At 39.0% G+C, this 20,297-nt stretch overlaps 1 protein-coding gene across 1 annotated transcript; it reads right to left on the reverse strand.

Moving 5' to 3' along the window:
* Positions 1 to 733: 733 nt before the first annotated feature.
* flvcr1 (FLVCR heme transporter 1) lies at positions 734 to 18,455 on the reverse strand. The gene is made up of 10 exons (XM_023267771.3): positions 17,529 to 18,455; positions 15,767 to 15,911; positions 14,860 to 15,000; positions 13,545 to 13,612; positions 10,676 to 10,779; positions 9,176 to 9,286; positions 7,721 to 7,826; positions 7,158 to 7,269; positions 6,967 to 7,034; positions 734 to 4,329 (listed from the first exon to the last, which is right to left on the reverse strand). Exons 1-10 carry the CDS (start codon positions 18,231 to 18,233, stop codon positions 4,231 to 4,233), a joined length of 1,659 nt encoding a protein of 552 aa, XP_023123539.2. The 5' UTR covers positions 18,234 to 18,455; the 3' UTR covers positions 734 to 4,230.
* Between the last annotated feature and the right edge of the window lie 1,842 nt (positions 18,456 to 20,297).

The raw sequence follows: 20,297 nt of genomic DNA on the forward strand, positions 1-20,297 counted from the left end.
CATTTTAATGTATGAACTTGAATCGATCTGAAACTGGCACTGGACAAGTTTGACATGGTGTTTTGGTGCAAAACAGTGAGATATGTTGTTAAAATTCTGTCAGTAACGACAACATATTCTATCGCTGCATCGCACCAACAGAAGTCACTTCAGTAAAGCTGAACCTCACAGCAGGTCAGACTGCTGTTGCCTGTATATAAAACTAATCCTGACGGGATTCAATCCGTCGTCCTTTGTGTCTCCAGCGCGTGTTTTTTAACAAAGTCACAGTTTTTTACGTACGCTTTACTTCGCAGATTCAGTTAGGCCAAATCTGCTACACAATATTAGAAGTGTTCAAGCTGTATTTATAGTCATCTGACCAGATGTTGGTCTCACTCATGGTGTCCACTTGTCTTTTCTGGACATTTCCATGTCTGACATAATCTCCCAGGAAAACTTGACTGCCACGTAGTGTTTTGACATTTTTCCTTGCTTTAGTTCTAGCCTGAGCTGTTGGATTAGTTCAATCTGACTAAAACACTTGGCTTTGCTTTGTTTAGACATTGACAAAAATAAAGACAGGACAAAAGTGCAGAGCTACAGCTACTGAGGTGTTGTGTTTTTTGTAGATGCAACTTTGCCCTCTGACGGAGATGTCAGACAACAGCTAAAATGTTAAAATGCAGCAACTTAAACCAATTGATCTATTTCATGGATATAGTATAGAATTAAAAGAGGACGAAACAATGCAACAAATTTAGTGGGTTTAATACGGTATCACAACACGTAAATATGCTTTACTGATTTCACATGACGCATTTTGGTCATATAGAGAAATGTTCATATCAAGATGGAGACAAGCAAAATATAACCACCCAAACAAACCAATCAAACCAGAGCACCACATATCATTCTCCCTCTCAAACGTTCACTCAGTGCCCTTTACAATAATTTATTTATTCACAGGTAAATAAATAGTCTGCATTGACATGAAAAATAAATGATATGACCAGATCCCAAGACTTCGTGCTCTACAAAAGCTCGTTACAAAAATTTGAGAAAGACAAAGAAAAGATTCATCATCATTAGCTAGAAACCAAAAACAGAAGAATGCATCAAACATTCCTAAAAAAAAAAAAAAAAAAAAAAATTAGACACAAAATATTTTAGGCTTGCAAGAAGAGTAGAAGCAAATAAATTATTTTAACCATGAAGTAGTTAAAAAGAAGTTTGAATAGTGGTTTGGAGAAGTACGCTACCATGTTAAAGGTAAAGCATAAAAATGTCAGTATTTCAGAGAAAAATGAGCAAAACGCCTGATGTTGTAACACCCAACTGTCACTGCCAAATGCTGTTAAGTAATATTGATTCTACAGCAGTGTCTTTGGAATGTCGTGCTCTTTACAGCAACTAATACTGCCCTAACAGAGCAGTAGTTTGATTTCCATTTCCAGTAAAGATAGAAAAACGTTAACTGACACGAAGCTTGTTGGGGTAAAGATGTGGTGGAATTACTGCTATTTGTAAAATAAAACAAAATAAAGAATCCCTAAATATATATTTTCCTTACCAAATAATGCATTCTTTATAAGAGTAATGGAAGACGTGCTCACATCTTTTAGGGATTTTACTTACGTAAAAGCACAAAAGTGTAAAATCTGCATCAAAATATAAAATAAAAGAACTGTGATTCTTTCATGTATGTATTACTTTCTTGTTGTAGGCGGTGAAGATGGGTTCTAATATGCTGTGGGGCTCACAAATTCATGCTGTGGGAAACAATAAAGCCCTACTTTAAGTCCTAACAACACATAATTTACTTCAAATAAATTAAACATTACATTGACTCAATTAGAATCTGTAAAGTAACTTGTAAGTTGTGGATTCATTGATGAATAGATTGGTTTACTTGGAAAACTGTGTGAGCTGGTATGTTGTCAGTAGAGACCAGTGAACTCTGTCACATTAATGCCACAGAATGAATGTCTTGTTGACTCGGTTTAAGAGTTTGGACAAAGAAGTGGATGTAGGCTAAGTGTCAGTTAAACAGAAGTTAACAGCATTCATATCAAAGTTTAAAAAGTATACTTCTGAGTTATAAAAGAAAGATTAAAATAGAAAAATTATTTCAGCAAAAGTCAATATATACATGAGAGACAACATGAACGTGACAATGGAAAACTAAAGTGTTTTGTGCTTCTCCTTTTCCACTGTTTGCGGCTTTCTTTCTGTCACTCCTCCACGTCTCACCAACAGCAGCTTATACATACACACAGATTCTCAGTGTAATAACGGACAACAGTCAACATTTAAAACACATCGAAAATCATGCATTTGAGTACAAAACTTGAAGTTGTGCGTGTTTCTCATTGTGCACTGAACTCAGAACGGTTTCACATTCTGTTTGGTCCATAGTGGTTTGAGTTTGAGTGGTTTGAACACAGCAGCACATCTGTGTTGTCATTGAAACAAGCCAGCCACATATTGTATCCACCACATATTGTGTTTTAATTATGCAGAAAGCTATTTCTCTGACATCATAATTGTTTGTTTTTTAAAATCTTTTTAGAGTTTATAAATTTTCTCCACATGCATCATTTACTTTTTGTGATAGCAACTGTTTCACATTAAAAGTTAATCTCAGTACTTTTAAACCTAGGCCCAACTATCTTGATGTTCTGCGCATAAATGACTAAAAGAAACAGAAATGTTTGGAATCGATCCACTATGGAGTGACAAAGCTTTAACTAGCACTGGCAAAACAGCTGCAATGTTGCCTGATGGGGAATTTGTCCATGTCAAAGCGCTGGATTTTGCCACTGACAGACTCAGAGGTTACTAGAAGTGTCTGACAACATCATGGACAGGATTCCTACAGAGACAGACGAATGTCAAACATTAGTTGTTGCAGGTAGGTGACTGCCAGTCAAATAGAAGAAAAAAATCCTGCAATGACTAAAATACATCACTTTATAAAGAAGCCCGTAGATAAAGACTCAACAGATTGGTTATCATTTACTTTTTGAATGATGTGAATTATGAGCAAAGAGTTTTGATTGTTGGTATCAGTTTGGACCCCCTCATAAGTGACAAATAACTTTCCTCCACCTCCATTCCTCTCTCTTTGTCCCTGTGTGGTAGAGAGTAAATGGAAGGACAGGAGGGAAAAAGCTGAGGGATGCATCCCTGGAATCTGAAAGACAGAAATGTTTCCAATTTTTCCTCATTCACTGGACATTAACAGACTGACATGCTATCTAGAGGAGATAAAAAGCACATTCATATGTAAACGTCTCTCTCCTAAAGAACCAGCAAATAAAAACCTGTGAAAATTTCCATGATTATTTTAGAGAAAGTCAGCTGAGGAAGATGCATTTACTTCCATGCACTTTATATCTGTCTAGACATCCCAGGACTCACTGCCATTATTAGTCCTACCAGTGTTCAAAATGAACTGCATCTTGGACATTCTGAAATACATGCTGCCTCTTCGGAAAATAAACATGACTTATGCTGCTAATCCTTAACCGAAGCAGAAAAGATTTCAGGATGGAATCGGAGTCCAAGCTCCTGTTGGATTATCAACATGGAAAGAAACCAAATGAGCAATATGTCCGATGGTTTTCACAAATGCGGTCTAGAGCATCAAAGGATAATTCAAGTAAACTCAGGAAATGTTGGCCTGGTGCAGTGGCTGCAGTGCAAAACCAAGCAGAATGGCCCTCTTCACCTGCTCCTGTGAAACCAGGTGATAGCCATCCAGGACCTGGAAGCTCATTTTACCAGTCTGTTTACCTTCAAACCTGCATTTACATAAAATAACCAAACTAAATGCCATGCTTCACTTACAGTATAAAGTGCAGTGGAGCTTCTTCTGCATGTCATTGCTTGCATACTCATTTTATGCATCCACAGCGACCTCTCCAAGAGGAAACCCACAGTGGTGCTTCCTCAATGCAAACGTCAGAAGCCTCAAGACATTCAGTGGCTCTTTGACGGCTTGAATGGAGCATTGTTCAACTCCCTCTGTAGCATGATGGTCCCCTGGTCTGAATCCACTATAGATTGTGGCCGTGCTCGATTAGAGGTGGTGCACGCCCAGAGAGCTCCAGCTTTCCAGTTACTGAGGAGATTATACTTTGCAATTAAAATCAGGTGCACCTTTGTGGAACTTCACGTAGATTGTGGCGCCGGCATGTTTCCCGGGGCAGCAGGGGGACCTCCTCAGCTGTCCAGTGACTTGGCAGGTCACAGTGAGGTTTCACGGGAAAAGCTGATTGAGGGCTCCAGCTTGACTCCGTTGCTTTTCTTCTCTAAAGGGCAGTCCCCGAGACACTCAGTAGGAAGCTAGGAGACAGAAAGAACATTTAATTAAACGGCAATCAGCGAAACAATAACTCAAGCACTCATGTTTTTAAAGTGTAAGAAGTGGATTTCACACACATCAAATTGAAGTGGCTACTCCTCTGATGAAGCTAACAAGGTGCTAATTAGTGAAATGAAGTGGATTGGACAAACACACCTGCTGCTGAGCTGATGCTGGGATTTGTTTTATTTATATGTTCAGGAAATTTCTCCGCATTATCAAACAAAATCTCTGTGTAAGTCAATCTTTAGTGAGAATCAGAGCTGTGTCATTTTTTATTTTTACATCTTCAACTCAAGGTTTTAGCTATTAGTGCTGTATTTTAGCTCTCATGAAATGGAGATTCAGATCAAAAAAACCTGGACTTGGAACTAAGTTTACCTGGACTGCTTCTAAGTGACATAAAATGTCACCTCACCTGTTTTCTGCAAGACAATAGCAGGTGTAGTGTAGCTAGTATAAAGACTGTTGTTAAACCGCATTTGAAACAGCACGTTTAAAAGAAGTCGGTGTAAAAAAAGAAAAAACAGACTTAAATCATGTAGCTTAGACTGAGCTCATGAAAACTGACTCTTGGTGTATGAGGCATCCAAAAGAAAGCAAGGAGTAAATATTGTACCTCTACGGAGCAGAAACTATACTACAAATAATAGCACAGCATTTTTAGGTACAGCAGCAGCTAGTCTGCTTAGATTTAAAGTTGATCTTAACTTCATATCTATATGCATCTGTTTGTTTATCGAGCTCATTATATAATCACAAAAGACGACCATGTGTCACTTTTGTGTTAGTTTCATTGCGGAGAAGCAGGCAAAAACATCCCTTATTGTAGGTTTAAAGTGTAAATTTTATAGAAATATAATGTCTTTTAAATTATTCTGAACAAAATTGATTGACCCCACTGAGTTCTGGCACATTCTTGTGCTGCTTCAGTCCAATAAAATCAGTATTGACTATAGTGTCATTCTTTATTTTACCACCAGATGGTGCCAATTGAAATCCAAACAAAAAACCTGCAGTTTTAATGTGGTGAGCTGTAAAATGAGGACCTGTCAGTGGAACAGTGAGACAAAGCCACGATGTTCTCCATTCATGTTATTCAGATTTTTTTGTAGAGGCCACATTTGTGAAAAAATTTTGAATAAACAGTTCTGACAATGAACTAAAAAAAATTCAAACGTGATTGTGTTATTTCTGCATTCGAAACCTGAGAGCTTATAAAGGCGAGGAGTGCGAGTCTGGATGAAGGGAACTTCAGCTGTGACTCAGCAGGATGGTGGGAAGTGGGTAAAAAGCCTGACTGAAGCCTCTTGAAACAGAATTAATGACCTGGCTTGTCTGAAGGTTTCTTTGCAAAGCTGAGGAAAATTAGACGAGTCAAATCATTAAAGATTATCAGCAGGTGGCGAGATTATACACAAAAGAGGAAAGGATTTTGCTGTCGAGGAGAATTTACATGAACAAATTCAAGAACAGAAACAGAAAGAGACTTTATTTCCAAAGTGATGTGGGACTTTGTTTAGGGGAAGCAGGGGGAGGTTCAAGAATCTGTCTTGAGGTCACTTCAGGGGACGCCAGTAGGAGGAAAAACTGTGAACAAAGAGGAAGACTAAATGCTGTCGTCTCCAAAGGGCAATCCACGGGACACAGACGAAAAGGGATGCATAAAATGGTAGAGCAGCATAAGGGAAAAGAAAGATTTGAGGTTGAGAAGTAACTAGAAAGTCAGGAAAAAGGCAAATACAAAAAATACAGCGCTCTCTGTTCTAAGCTCCTCCCTCCACACAAATATGTGCTTCAAATGCATGCAGACAGAAGGTAAAAGTCAACATTCATTAATGGCTTCAAGTGGGATTATAAGCCAGACCTCCCAAGTGAAAGCCATCTGTCTAACCCACCATATTCTATTCTCACCATAGACTTTCTACTTATTTAAAATGTCTCATTTGATCTCTGAAAAGTGCTGTGATTGGCCAAAATCTGCTGTCACAGGTTAGATTTTCTAAAGCTCTAAACCATAGCCAGGGGGGTTGCAGAAGTCTACTTTCCCCTTTGACACTTAAATTACAAGCTGCTGAAATGTACGTATGGAATTTTCCCCCAAAGATGCCAAAAAATAAATAACCTACTCCAGCTTTAACCCCTCATGATGATCATGTCTAACACCAGACATGTGTCTCTGCTGGTGTGTTCATCATAGTGACTGGAACTTAGACAAGATGTTAATGTGCTGTTGGTTGAGAAGTTAATTTATTTCAACTTCGCACTGCAAGAAACGTGAAGCAACACAGCAACAATTCCGTTTGGTAGTGCACGACTTTACCGCTGAAACATGCACATGTGAATCCCACCTGATTCAGTTCATTGCTTGGCTGCCAAATAATTCTGACATTTGAAGCTCTTGGATCAAATGTACAAACTTTCTTTGAACAGTCATGACTTCCACTTTGCTTTTCTCGAAGCTTGTGAACTAACATGTATTTCTGTCTCTATGTAAAAACTCAAACTGGTTGAAGGACTTTAAAGAATATGAATGCTCTAAAAAACACGTACCTCTGTGCAAAGTGGCTAATATATCTAAGAAGCTGTAAACTATAATGTGAATTCTTGGTACTTACTGCTTGCAGGTGGTTGCTGTCTGCTCCCATGTTGACATTGTGTCTTTTCAGTTCTGATTTAATTAAGGCTGAAACATAAAACAACAAAATATTACAGTTAATACTCAGTTTGACGTGCACAATTGACCACATATAACAACACACACACACACACACACACACACACACACACACACACACACACTGCCCACCAGTGAGAAGGATTCCCAGGAAGATCCAGGCGCAGAGAAAGAGATTTCCAGCCAGTGGATTGTAATCTGTGGTCAGTTTTCCCTGAATCAGTGTGAAAATGATCCCAAATATCTGAAAGTACCAACAAACAAACATAAGAGGTCAGCAAACAACAGTTAAGAGATACAGATCCTTAAAAGTTGGAGAGTTTGACAAAATCTGTTCAAATATTGCATTCTCTCATCAGTAGTATACATGAGTAAGATGCTGAAAAACTACGAGACAAAGACTTTATGTTTCCACTGCTCTGAGAATGTTGCATCTTTGGTCCTTCGTAACCGAAAATCTCTATCTGCTGTCACTTAAAACCTCAAATGCTTCAAAATATATTCACTTGGGAGGAATAATGCCTTGCCAGTGTTTTACTCTCTGCAGAAAACAGCAGTTTTCTCTCCAGATGTGGTTCGCAAAACACAAGCGAGAGACCACTAGGTTCAAAACATCTTCACAATGTCTGTCTTCTTTATTTACTGTTTGTTTCATTTGAGAAATTACTGCACATAATATAGAACCTTGAAAGCACCTGAGCGAAAGCATTGAGGAGTCCGGACGATGTTCCTTCAGACTCTGGGTAGGTGATCTCCACTCCAAACTCAAAGCCCAGAGGCAAGTAACCTGTCATAAAGAACCTGAAACACAGAAACAGAGTTCAGAAACTAAGTCCAATAACATTCTGCTTGAATGTGCACTTACAGCCTTTAATAAACCTTTCACAGATTCAGATCAGATTTAGGCTGTCACACACTGTTAGTGCTTAATTTTCTGACACTTTGGATCCTTAACATTTAACGCACGGTATTTGTGGACACATTTTGTGATGTTTATTTACATGTAAACACCCACGCAGCATCGGCTTCATATCTTCAGCAGGTGTGTTTAAACCTAAAACAGTGTAAAGAGACAGAGCTCACTGTTTTAAATGCAGCACTGACTGGCTGAAAGAATAAAACTGCAGTCTAAAGGTCAGATGGGGGAATCCCTCCATGAGGCCTGAGTAAAAAAATGACCATAAATGTTCTGTCTTCAGCTCGTTTAGGCTGCATTACTGCATATATGGAAATCAAAAAAATCTTAGTTGTAACACCATTTCTGATTAATTAGCAGCAATTAAACTGTTAATATGATCAACAATGGATTAGGTTGGGTGAATTCTTGCTCTCAATATCATTCAGCATGATCCCAGCTATTCCCTACAAAAAATAATTTATGAATGTCGTTTTGCCCTAAAACACCAATATACAACTAAATTAACTGAAACAGACCGTAAGGTAAGAAGAATTATTTTTTAAAGAAGTTTATACGTCAACAAAAATCATTAGTGTCGTGGGATTTCACAAATATAGTTCAGTATTTATCACCAGGTATGAAATCCATCATGTGCTTCAGCAGCCATCGGTTAATTTTCTGCAAATAGAAACTGCAGTATACAAGCACAGGGGCTTTTACTGTGAGAACATACTTGCATGTCTCTCCATGTGAAGGTCAGTGGTTTTAATGGCCTACAGCATGAGGGAGGGGGCATGTAATGTAAACTCTACAGTCATTAGTTTTTATGGAGCCTCTGATGTAACCGAGGTGACGTGATGTGTTTGTGGCCCCCGTCCTTCCACACCCTTCACTCCCCACCCATAGCTTTCAAGGTCAAACCCTGATACAAGATGAGACTCTAGAGCCTGGAAACATAGATCCTGTCTTACAGTGCTTCTACTTATAACTGGATAAAAATGCATGTGGTTCAGCTATCAGGTTTTGCAACTGCAATAAGAAGTGCCAGATTATCGTAACGTTTTTTTGGGCTTGAAAAAGTAGTTTCATCATTAAATACTCTTTACTTAAACAAATACAAATCTGTATTGAAATAATGTAAAAAAAATACCAATCATGTTCAAATATACAAATGGATAGATATATATATATATATTTTATATTTAAATGCCTATAATGGTACTAATTGTGTAATAAATGAGGGTAGTCGTACCCAAGGACTCCAGCAGTGAAGAAGACTAGGTAGATGTCATCAAGGTCCAGGGTAAAGGTAAAGACCACCATACCCAGAAACGAGAGGATGTAAACGATTAGAGTGGTCATCCTGTAAAAGAGCAGCACAAACACAACAAGAAACACAATCACTTGATTTTGTTAACTGAAAATCCTGCAGTCACCAATCACAGATAATGTTATTTTTGTAATAATCCTCAGCATATCAATTAATAATTTTCTTTCAACTTGTTTCCCATATAGACCAGATGAAAAAACAAGGCTGATGTCATCTTGTGTGGATGGAAAAACCTCAGTCCTTTGATTTTGCTGAATAAAGCTACAGAGACACGATTAATTAGATTTTGCTTCCAGAAATTGAATTAGACCAGTTCAACTTGACTGGTGTTTGGCTGGGATCAGAACTTAATTGAATTGCATGTTATCGTTTAAAAAAACCCTCCAAGATCAAACCATTTATCAGAGACAGAAAAAGTAAAACAGAAAGAATCATTAGAATTGGACAAATCATGAACTGATCATGTGTGACGTGCTTTGGTCGCATTTAAAAACAAACCACATTCTGGAAAACACAGATTTTTTTTTTGCCCCTGGGTGCAACAGTGAAGTCAGTAGTGACACAGCTGTGACCAACAGGCACATCACAAAAATGTAGGGACTTTTGGCTGAGCTGCAGGTGTTAGTTACATAGAGCAAATTGGAGACAAGTGCATAAAGAACAAAAGTGAAAGTAATAACATGTCTACAGTATGTGGAGTTTCCAGTGTTGGTAACACCTGAAGGCACTTGAAACAATGTTGTAGGTACTGATTCCATGTTTTTTCAATTTTTGTAAAATAAATAATCAGACATTTCCGAGTTCTCTCTGCTTCCAGTCATGGTTGCGCTGCTTCCATAGAGGTGCTGCACTTTATGCTGCAGTTAAAATTTAGCCCACAGTGAAGGAAAAATGTGACAGAACAGCAGTCCGAGAAGTGCTTGGGGTCCAAATGGTTCATTTCTTGAAACTTTGTTTAATTTGATTGTCCCAGGTTTCATTTGACTCTAGTTGCTCTCCTAGTGTGAGGTCATACATATAAAACAGAGAAACATTAATACTATGGCTCCATAATATTTTAGATAACAGTATATTTTCAAATTTTTGGCAGTGGTTTGGGGAAGGCCCTGCTTCAGCATGATAACATCCTGTCCACTGTCTAGGAGCCTTGATCTCAACTCTGTCCAACACATCGAGATAGACTTTATCAAATTAGCAAAGCTAGCAAATTCATGCTGTCAGGATCCAACATCTTCAGCAGTCACATAAGTATGTGTATAATACTTGGGTGTACCTATACATGCAGCAGTGTGATAACTGTCTCAGATTTTTCAAGGCCAAAAACTTTTTTTTTTTTTAATGTTAGTAGAAGATATTACAACGGGGTGAAGATTTGTGATGCTTATGTAACGTATAATGGTGTGTATGTGTGTACTTGCTTACTTGTATGTCTTTGTGTGGTCCAGCCACAGGCCACAGAGGATGGAGCCGACCATCCCAGCGACAACAAGAGTCAAACCAATCCTTCCAGCATTCAGCTCCTGGTTCTGAGGGGAGGAGAGGAGACAGGTTGCTGTCAGAGACACAGTGACAAGAAACAGCTGACTAAAGGGCATTTGTCTGCCTTTAAACTCAGTTTATCTCAGCAGAAACACAAAGCTTGTCCTTACAGGTGGACTATAAGCCAGTCACATGTTCTATAAGTACAGAATGAACAAGGGCTGTAAGTTGGGGAGGGGGAGAGTGAGGAATTTACAGTGTTTCTGGTGGGAGAGAGCTGTTAAGTCATCTGACAGTTCAGCCGAGAGACAAAGAGTTTTGTAAGTTCATGCAAGGGTGAGGATCTTTTAGTATCTCTGTATGTGTGTGTGTGTGTGTGTGTGTGTGTGTGTGTGTGTGTGTGAGGCTAGTGTGCATTGCAATGAATGTAAAGTATCAGAGAGAGATAGAGTAAGAAAGGCAGAAGTGTTTAGAGTGAATGAATCTGTCCTTTTCTCTGTTGTTGTTGCTTCTCGTGCATATCTGTGTGTGTGTGTGTGTGTGTGTGTGTGTTGTGGTGGGCAGCAGGCATGCGTGAAAGCAGCTAATGAACTCAAAGCCACAGACAATAAACCCATCCCTCATCAAAGACATCAGAAGTTTCTCTGTTCTTGTCTCTCTCAGTCCCTCTCTTTATACATCCCCTGTCCTCTCTGTCTCTCTATCTACTGTCCAGTTTCCATCCACCTGTTTTTATCTGCATTTTAAACACAAAGGGGAACTTAAATAAAAGATGAATAAAAATACACAAACATGTTTGATAATGAGATGAGACAATGACAAATGTGCAATGGCAGACTTCTATTCCTCCATTATGTGGATCGTTCTTTCAGCCGTAACGTCTAGCACACGAGGGTCAACACAAAGATTATCAGTGAACTGAGAGCTTTTCTTTTTGACTCACTTTGTTCTACAAGATCTACAAGATATAATGCATGCAATACTGCAGCAGATATCCCAAACTACCAGAGAACACAAGCTATGTGTAACAATAATTTATGACATTCATTGTGCTTTATATAGATGTATGTGGAAGAAATCAAAAATGTTGTGAAAAAGCTCAACATCAGCAAACATAATTAATATATTACAACACAATAACATATAGCAGAGTGATATGCTAATGATTACTGCATTAACAACAACAAACATACATCATGTCCATGTTGTGAATGACCAAAATGAAAGCAAGGAAGGATTGATGGAAATATGTTTGTCGGGTTGATGGCAATATGCATTATTATCCTTAATCAAGCAGACCAATAACAGATATTTGAAACAGATATTTGAAAAATGTATATACATTTGCAGTAAAAATGAAAGTCTTAAATCTTGTCAAAATGTAAAATACACACAAATATTCTGTTTTGATCATTTATTCTTCAGTGTTGATAGGCTATTACCTGTGACATTTAACTGGTCAGATGGTGCATCAGAACCAAAGCAGTGCATTTTAAATAGATTGTAGCAGGAATCGGTTAATTAAAAAACAAAGATATCAATAATAAAATAAAAATACTACATAACTAAATATGAAACTTGACAGTTACGCAGGCTGATAACTGGTTGATCCCTAAAAACAAGCATAAGTACAGTAGAGCAACATTCCATGTCTAAAGCTGTTGTATTGTATTCTGCATGTAAAAAAAGAGTTTTTTTTTTTTTTTTACTTTGTAAGACTAAAGGCCAGCAGAAGAGGAAATCTGTAGCTTCAGGCTACCTACAGGGAAGATGAAAAATTATAAGCTGTGGGATTACACAACCACAAAGTAACTCTCGTATATAACATTTATCATGTTGACAGACTGATAATGTGCTACGCAGCATTCATGTATAATTTATAGCAGCAAGCTCACAGTAACTCTGTAATTAGTTGTTTTATTGGTTATCCTGTCATTAATTTACATAAGGTGGAAAGTTGAAGCTGCCGGTGATGCTAGCTGAAAAGTCAAGTCATCACTTGAGATGTTGGAACTGATCATGTGGATGTCATTCATGTCGGCACTAAATGTCATGGTTATTCATGTCGTACTTTCCAGTGTGATTGATCACTGTGGGCCAAACTGATGACCAATCATTGGACCAGTTCACTGACATGATCATCCAGCCACTTCATGTTTCTTGAAACCAGACATGATGACAACGAGAAGTGGCTGAAAGCTCTATAATAAAGTAATAAGTAGAGATTTGAAATACTCTAAAATGGAACAAAGGTGATGACAGAGAAAGAGATCAATATCCTCAATTCAACTCTCCACTATCGACAGCAGCTTCTTCAGATTCAAGTGAACTTGGTTTGATTACTGATCTTAACCATACATATAAACAATGAAATACTCTTAAAACCTATAGATGGGTGACAAATTAAAGGAAACACCAATATAAAGTGTCTTATTAAGGTGTTGGGTTCCAGAATCGCATAAGTGCTCTTTGGCACTGATTCTCCAAGTCTCTGAATCTCTACTGTAGGCATGAACACTACTCTTCCAAAAGATATTTACTCATTTGAGGCTTTGATGATGGTGATGGAGAATGCATTTCAGTCCAAAACTTCCCATAGATGTTCAGCTGGGTTGAGAACTGGTGACCATCTCAAACCGTTCAGTGAATCACCGTTTCCTAAGAGTGAATCACTGTCACCCACAAAGCATAACAGAGCCGCCAGATCCCCTCATTGTAGGGGTTCAATGGTTCAGGTTTTACCTCTAATTTGTCAGCCAACTGTAGATAAACAAAACAAGAGTGAAGCCACGAAAGGCTGTTTGTGTTTTACCTCATAGCAGGCCATGATCATCTGGTTGAGAAGTGTTGAGACAGAGTAAAAGGAACCAGTCATTATACCTGTAGATGGAGAGAAACAAAGAGGGAGCTGAGTGCACAGTTAGATTCAGCAGTGCTGCCTTATGTACTAAATGAATGCATTAAGTTTATAATTTAATTTGCTCATGGTAGACATGTCTGGGGTTCTCAAACCTAATTCTAAATGAAAAAAACAGCCACACATAGCTACAAAACCTGAATGTTAGAATAAGAGCATGACAGTAAAAAGTATGGATATACTGCAGAGGTTATTATACCCTTTAATTAATGTTGCAAAGGAGCAAATTTGTAGGTAAACTGCTACATGTCCAGCACTGTTTGTCTAGGACACGGTCATGACTTCCTGTAAGTGTGTGTGTGTCTTTCTGAGTGGATGTTGCCAAGTTACAGAATCAGAGTAATCATGCATGCAGGTCAAACTGGTCTGACATTAGAAACACACTCATCCACTTCTGTCTGCCAAACACAGAGAAAACAAAAGTGTGGAGTGAAGTGTAGTGTGTCTGGCCACATGTGCAAAAGCCATTTAAATGAACACGTACTGGAAGATAGATATCATGGGCACATGAGAGTGCAGAAGAGCACTATCACTGTTGTGCAGCACTTAAATAGACCCAGGACTGGTGTCTGTGGGTTTGACTGGCCTGAGGGGCCTTGAGACATACACAACGTAACATAATGGGTCGTGACATTGACAATTTTAACCTTGGTGCCAGACTGTATGTATTGAAACAGTTGTGAAAAAGAAAGAACTGAGGACCAATAGGTCACTTACTAATGGTAGTGCTGGTAATACTAGTAGTAGTCGTAGTAGAAGTAGTAGCAAAAGTAGCTGTTGCAGTAGGCCTTGTAGTATTTCAGAGAATAGTAGTCATAATGGTCTTAATAATAACAAAACTGAAGTAGAAGCTTAACAGTATAATAGAGGTATTAGTGGTAAATGTAGTGGTAATGGTAGTAATAGTAAATAGTAATACAGTTTTAGTAACAACGTTTTTCTATGCTGGGCTTCTGTTCTCATAATATTCATCAACTGCATTTGTATTCTTTCACATTATTTCTAGAAAAGATGTCAGGACTTATTAAAAACTGATCCTTGCCATTTTTTGTTTCTATTCAAAGTCTTCCGATAAATTCGATTTGTTGGATTTGTTGTACTGTTTTAGTCATTGAAAGTCAGTCTCTGGATGTCAGACTAAAAGCTAAAACAAATAAATATGAAAAGCAATGTCTAAATGTGGCCATAATGAGAGTTGTTTCACACTTGCCATAGCTAACGAGCAGCAGGATGAAGGCTTTATTCTTTATCAGGTTGATAATGGATTGTTTGTAGGAGTAATCTTCAGGAGGAGAGTCGGGTAAGACAGCCTGGGCTTGACTGGGAGGGAGAGGAGGTCGGTCCTTTATCACTGCAGAAAAAGCAGAAAAACAGTTAAGTGTAAGTTAGCTCACTAGGCACTCTACGTGACAAAAAGAGATGTGTAATATTTGTCTAATGTGCAGTGAAATACTTATATTTCAGGAAAACGAATTCTGTCTGTAAGATATCAGATTTTACTGGTTTACTTATCTGTATCAAATCATAAAGGTGTTGAAGTCCACCATGTATTCAAGTGACAGTGGGGCAGCTTTGTGCAGCCAGTGTAGCTTCTTTTTCCTCAATAATTTATGAATATTTATTTATTCATTTTGGGTTATGACTAGTGAGTTCCAGCAAAAGCCTGATTTACACTAAGACAGTTTCTTTGCATTTGACTGGCTGGTTGAAATTGATAGATATGCCTAAAACCTTCACCCTTAACCAGGTCTTCCTTAAACCTAATCCTATTCCAGTCTTAATCCTAAACTCAAGGCCTCAGTCGCTTGTAATGTCCCCAGTGTGGAGGGTCTCTGGTGTATTTCCATCCTTGAGCAGACATCTGGTCCTTAGAGGTATACACACACACACACACACACACACACACACACACACACACACACACACACACACACACACACACACACACACACACACACACGCCTCTTTTCTGATGTACAGAGGCATGCCCTGAGGTCTGAGGTAAGTGAACCACAAACCTCCAGAAAACAGAACAGATGGGGACACAGAAAATACACGCTACTTCCCATGACGCAAGGCAGTGTGTGTGTGACTCAGTGTGTGATTGTGGCGTGTACCTATAACCGTGAGGACGAAGAGCGCCGTGGAGACAGCAGCTGTGCCGTAGAACATGACGCTGATGTTGTGACCCGTCAGTTGAACATCATTAGGTGTGTTAGGAACCAAAACTGGAGGCAACAGAAAGCCGATCGCTGTTCCCAGCTACAGAGGAAAGAAACAGAGAGAAAGATTGTTTAATAACACTACTACTGTTGTTGTTATTCTGTCTGTTGTCAGATTTAACATTTAGTTGGAGTGTTAAGTGATGGGGCGTTTGAGTGTTATTCATTGTAATATACTTTTAAATTTTGTTGTATTTTGATATTTAACTTCATCTCCCATGATACATCTCTACTACACCATGTACACAAAAAGTTACCCTTGATATTTTTTCATGAAAAACTGGCATTTCAGAGGTTAAAAAGCCAAAAATTACAAATATTTGGTTTTCATGATCAGGACTGGTGTTGGTTAAAAATGTAGTCAGCAAAAGTAGGAATTAATTTTAATCTAAATCTTTAATCTAATAACATTTTATGGCATTTTTACACAGACATTTTTGTCTTTAAGGATCTGAGGTTACATTAAAAATAATGTCTAAGAATTATTCCTGATGCTAATCACTGCTACATCGCAAACTGTGATAATAAAAAAAATCCTCTGGCATTTTCTGTGTTTTTCTTTTACTGAAAAACAACAGTGGCAGTGTGTAAACAAACTGGCATTAAATAGGTTAAAAGCCTGGAAATGAATTAATATTTGGTAGTTATGATTAGGACTGATGTTGGTTTAAAAATTGCTTTGTGAAGGTGGAAAATACTATTGATATATAATATTTATAGCAGTGGTTTTACATGGAAATCTTTGTCTCTACAGCCCTGAGTTTTTTGTTTGTAGTGCGCAAAAAAAGAATCAGAACCAGTGTTGGTGATAATCACTAACCCACAATGACAATCAAACAATACTCTTACTATTCAGTGTATGAAAAATACTTCCTGTCTAGGCATCATGTAAACAAACAGATAATTGAGGGGTTACAATCCTAAAAATGAATTAATATTTGGTAATTGTGATCAGTAGTGCTGATGAATAAAAAATCTAAATGAATGAAAGTGAAAAATAACATTAATATATATTTTTTTCTGACACCTATTTTGCAGCAGGCATTTTTGTCTTTAAGGTCCTACTAGTGAATGTTTTAGTAATCTGACACTGCATAAAATGTTAATCACTGAAACAATCCTAACTGACGTAATCAACACAAATCCTGATTTCATTAACATCATGTAAACAAACTAGCAAACAAAGGGTTATAATCCTGAAAATGAGTGCAGCTATGATTGGGACTGATGCTGGTTAAAACATTTAGTCAGTGAAAGTGGAAAAGACAATGGATCTACAATATTTTTATGGCTGTGTGTTTGACAGCCATTTTTGTCTTCAAGGACCTTTGTGTAACTTTTTTTTAAACTGATGCTTGAAGGTTGATTATGATCTACCAAACTTTGTTCTACACAATCACAGCCTCTTGTAGGTCTGTGTACTTACTGAAGGTGAGTTTAAATAGTATCTTGTTGTATTAGCCCATATTCTTTCTCTTTGTATTACTGCATAATTTCTTTTTAGGCTCTACTCCTGCGTATATCTCTTTTCTCCTCCATTTCCTCAACTCTGTCTACTCCATCCTACTCAGTAATCAATCTTTATCACCAACAGTCTATCCTAAACACACACTCTGTAACGCCCCATCAATAATCAGTGTTGCGCGCACAAGCTGACCTGGTTCCCCAGCACGGCCGTCGCGCAAGCGGTGGAAACCTCCCGGGGTCCGAACCACACCGAGGCGAGGCGAGAGGGCAGGCCGAGGATGAACACCTGCGCCACGGAGCAAATGACCTGCGCGGTGACGGTGACTCCGAACAGCTCGGGGCTCACGCTGGCGCATTTGAGCCAAGCGCCGGCGCAGTTGAGGCCGGCGCCCAGCAGGGCCGTCAGCCGCAGACCTTTCCGGTCCAGCAGCCAGGTGGCGGGGAAGATGAGCGGCACGTAGGCCACCATGTAGACGATGGAGAGCCAGTCCACCTTGTCGTTGGCCACCCCGTAATACCTGGTGAACACATTGGCGATGATGCTGTACTGGATCCACTGGAAGGCGTTCACCAGCGAGTACAGGCTGAAAACGGTCAGCACAGCGAACCGGCGCCAGTACAGTCTCGTCTCTAGCTTCTTCCCCTCCTCCCCCTCCGCCTCCCCGCCTCCTCCGTCGGGCAGCATCGCCGCTCTTTCATCCGGCTGCGCCTCCTTCTCGGTCTCCTGCTCCCGGCTTGCGTCCGTCTCCTCGGCCCCGCTCGCCGGCGCCGCTCCGTGTGTGTGATCCTCGCGCCGCTCGGCTGCTCCCTGCGGCTCGCGAGGCTTCACCGTGATGTCGTCAGGTGCGCCGGTGTCCGCGCGCAGATGCTCCTGCACGAGCTCCCCGGCCACCATGATGCGAGTTGGTGCGTTTTCTGACAGATTAGAAACAGGAAGCGAGGAAGCAGCGGTTTCCTCATTCGGCTAGAAGACAAGCTGCACCAGGGACAATAATGTCAACCAGGCGAACACTACGGAGACAGAAATATGAAAGTAGTCTACGTTAAACCGTCCTACTCGTCAGAGACCATCACCTAGTCTCCTCTTCCAGCATGCCGACCGTCTGCCGGTGCCGAGCGTCTCTCCGGTCCCTCTATCTTTTGTTCAGCCGCTGACACACGGCCTTCCGATGCTGACGAGCCAATAGTAGAGCAGCTTCAGCCTCTAGTATCTCCTAGCGCTGCCTGGGCGGGTATGTGAGCGTAATCGGCGACCATGTGGAAGCTCGGATGTAGTGATGCAACAGTTAGTAAAGTAAAAATCCCGTTGATTACTAAGCCTTCTGGTACATCTGCAACATTCATGTTACTGACTTGTAGCAATACAAATAATTTAGGAAGGCTGCTAGTATTAAATCCTAATTATTATAGTTAAACCTTACAATTTTGTTCAAATTGAAAATGTGTTTAAAATGTGTTTGTTTTAGGCCAAAAAGTGCCAACGAATCTGATAAAATATTTACTTGATCTCATTTCAAGCTTTTGTTTCACTCAAATCAATGAAATAGTTTCATTTATTTTAGATTTTTAGCGCATTTCCACAATGTTTTACAGGCAAAGGTGAAAAATACATGATACATATAAAAACATAATACAGCAGTATAAAAAAAGCATCAGTGTGTCTTTCTGTATAGTACTAGTGGAATAAATAAATTGAAATAACAGTTCAGACAGTTTGAATAAAGTGCAGAGATTTTTTTTCAAGAAAATACTAAATAAAAATAAAAACACAGCGTCTATAAAAGTGCAGTATGAACCTATATAAACTATGGCTCTGTCAGGTCTACTTGAAGCCTGCAGTGTTGCTACGTGTACCGTATATTCCAGTCAGCCTGTCCATAAGCTGCAGGCCATTATCTGCTCTAATCCTAATCGTTGTATGACCCAGTGGGACTCAACTGCAGCAGGTATAACCTACATGAAGTCTGATCCCACAGCTGATCACACCTATTACACACAGATTCCACGGTTTTAGATTACATTTGTGCAACAACAAAAAAAAAAGGAAAGGAAAAAAGACTTTGCAGATGTGGCACTTGGTGACATTCTTGCCTCACCTGACCTTATAAAGTAATTTAATAAAATGGAAACAGCATTACATTACCTTGGCTAGCATTTCTGTATCACACCATGGAACATAAACTGAACATTAGACACCTACAGGTACTGGAGCCATCTCTCAAGTTCTGTTATGCTGAGGCTAGACTACACTTTTTTGGGAGAAAACTGGAATAGTTTCCAGTATTTTATATTATCTTAGGCCTCTTTAAATCCCTCTGCTGTCAGTTTTCTTTGCCATGAGGATCAAATCGCCTTCTGACATCTTGCTGCCCTAGTTTGAAGAGTAAAGTGAGCTCTCACTCTGACTCTGTTTCCAGGTACAAAGAAAAATATTTGCCTTCAGTGGATTGAGCTGAATCTGGATATGTTTTGTTGTTATGAAAAAGATATTTTGTGTCAACAGTAAATTCTTAGTCTTTTCTAATAATTAACTTAAGAGCTATTGTTTACAAGCTGCTTTGGTGGTGTTCTGGGATCCTATGGGAATGATGTATTATACATTACATACATTTTAATTACTTAATTCAAACTCAAATAATCAAGTCAATACAAACAAATCAACAAAAACACATAGTTTTACGTGCATGAACTTTTTCTGTTTTGGTTTGTTGGACTGCAGCAAAGTGATGGACAGTGTGCAGGATTGTTTGGTTTTCTTTTAGGCCTGAAGGTACTGATCCTGCACAGCATCAAACTAAATAGTGTTCAAATATGTTCAGATTCAACTTATTTTATACTTTGAAATCTGCTAAAATAGTAGTCTAATAGTTTGTGTTCAAAATATAATTCTCTTCTTCTACAGCTTTTGTTTTATGTCTGTTGTAGGTTTCTTATATGAGTAACAAACAGCTTTAATCAT

This window comes from Amphiprion ocellaris, chromosome 12 (genome assembly GCF_022539595.1).
Source record: "Amphiprion ocellaris isolate individual 3 ecotype Okinawa chromosome 12, ASM2253959v1, whole genome shotgun sequence".
NCBI lineage: Eukaryota > Metazoa > Chordata > Actinopteri > Pomacentridae > Amphiprion > Amphiprion ocellaris.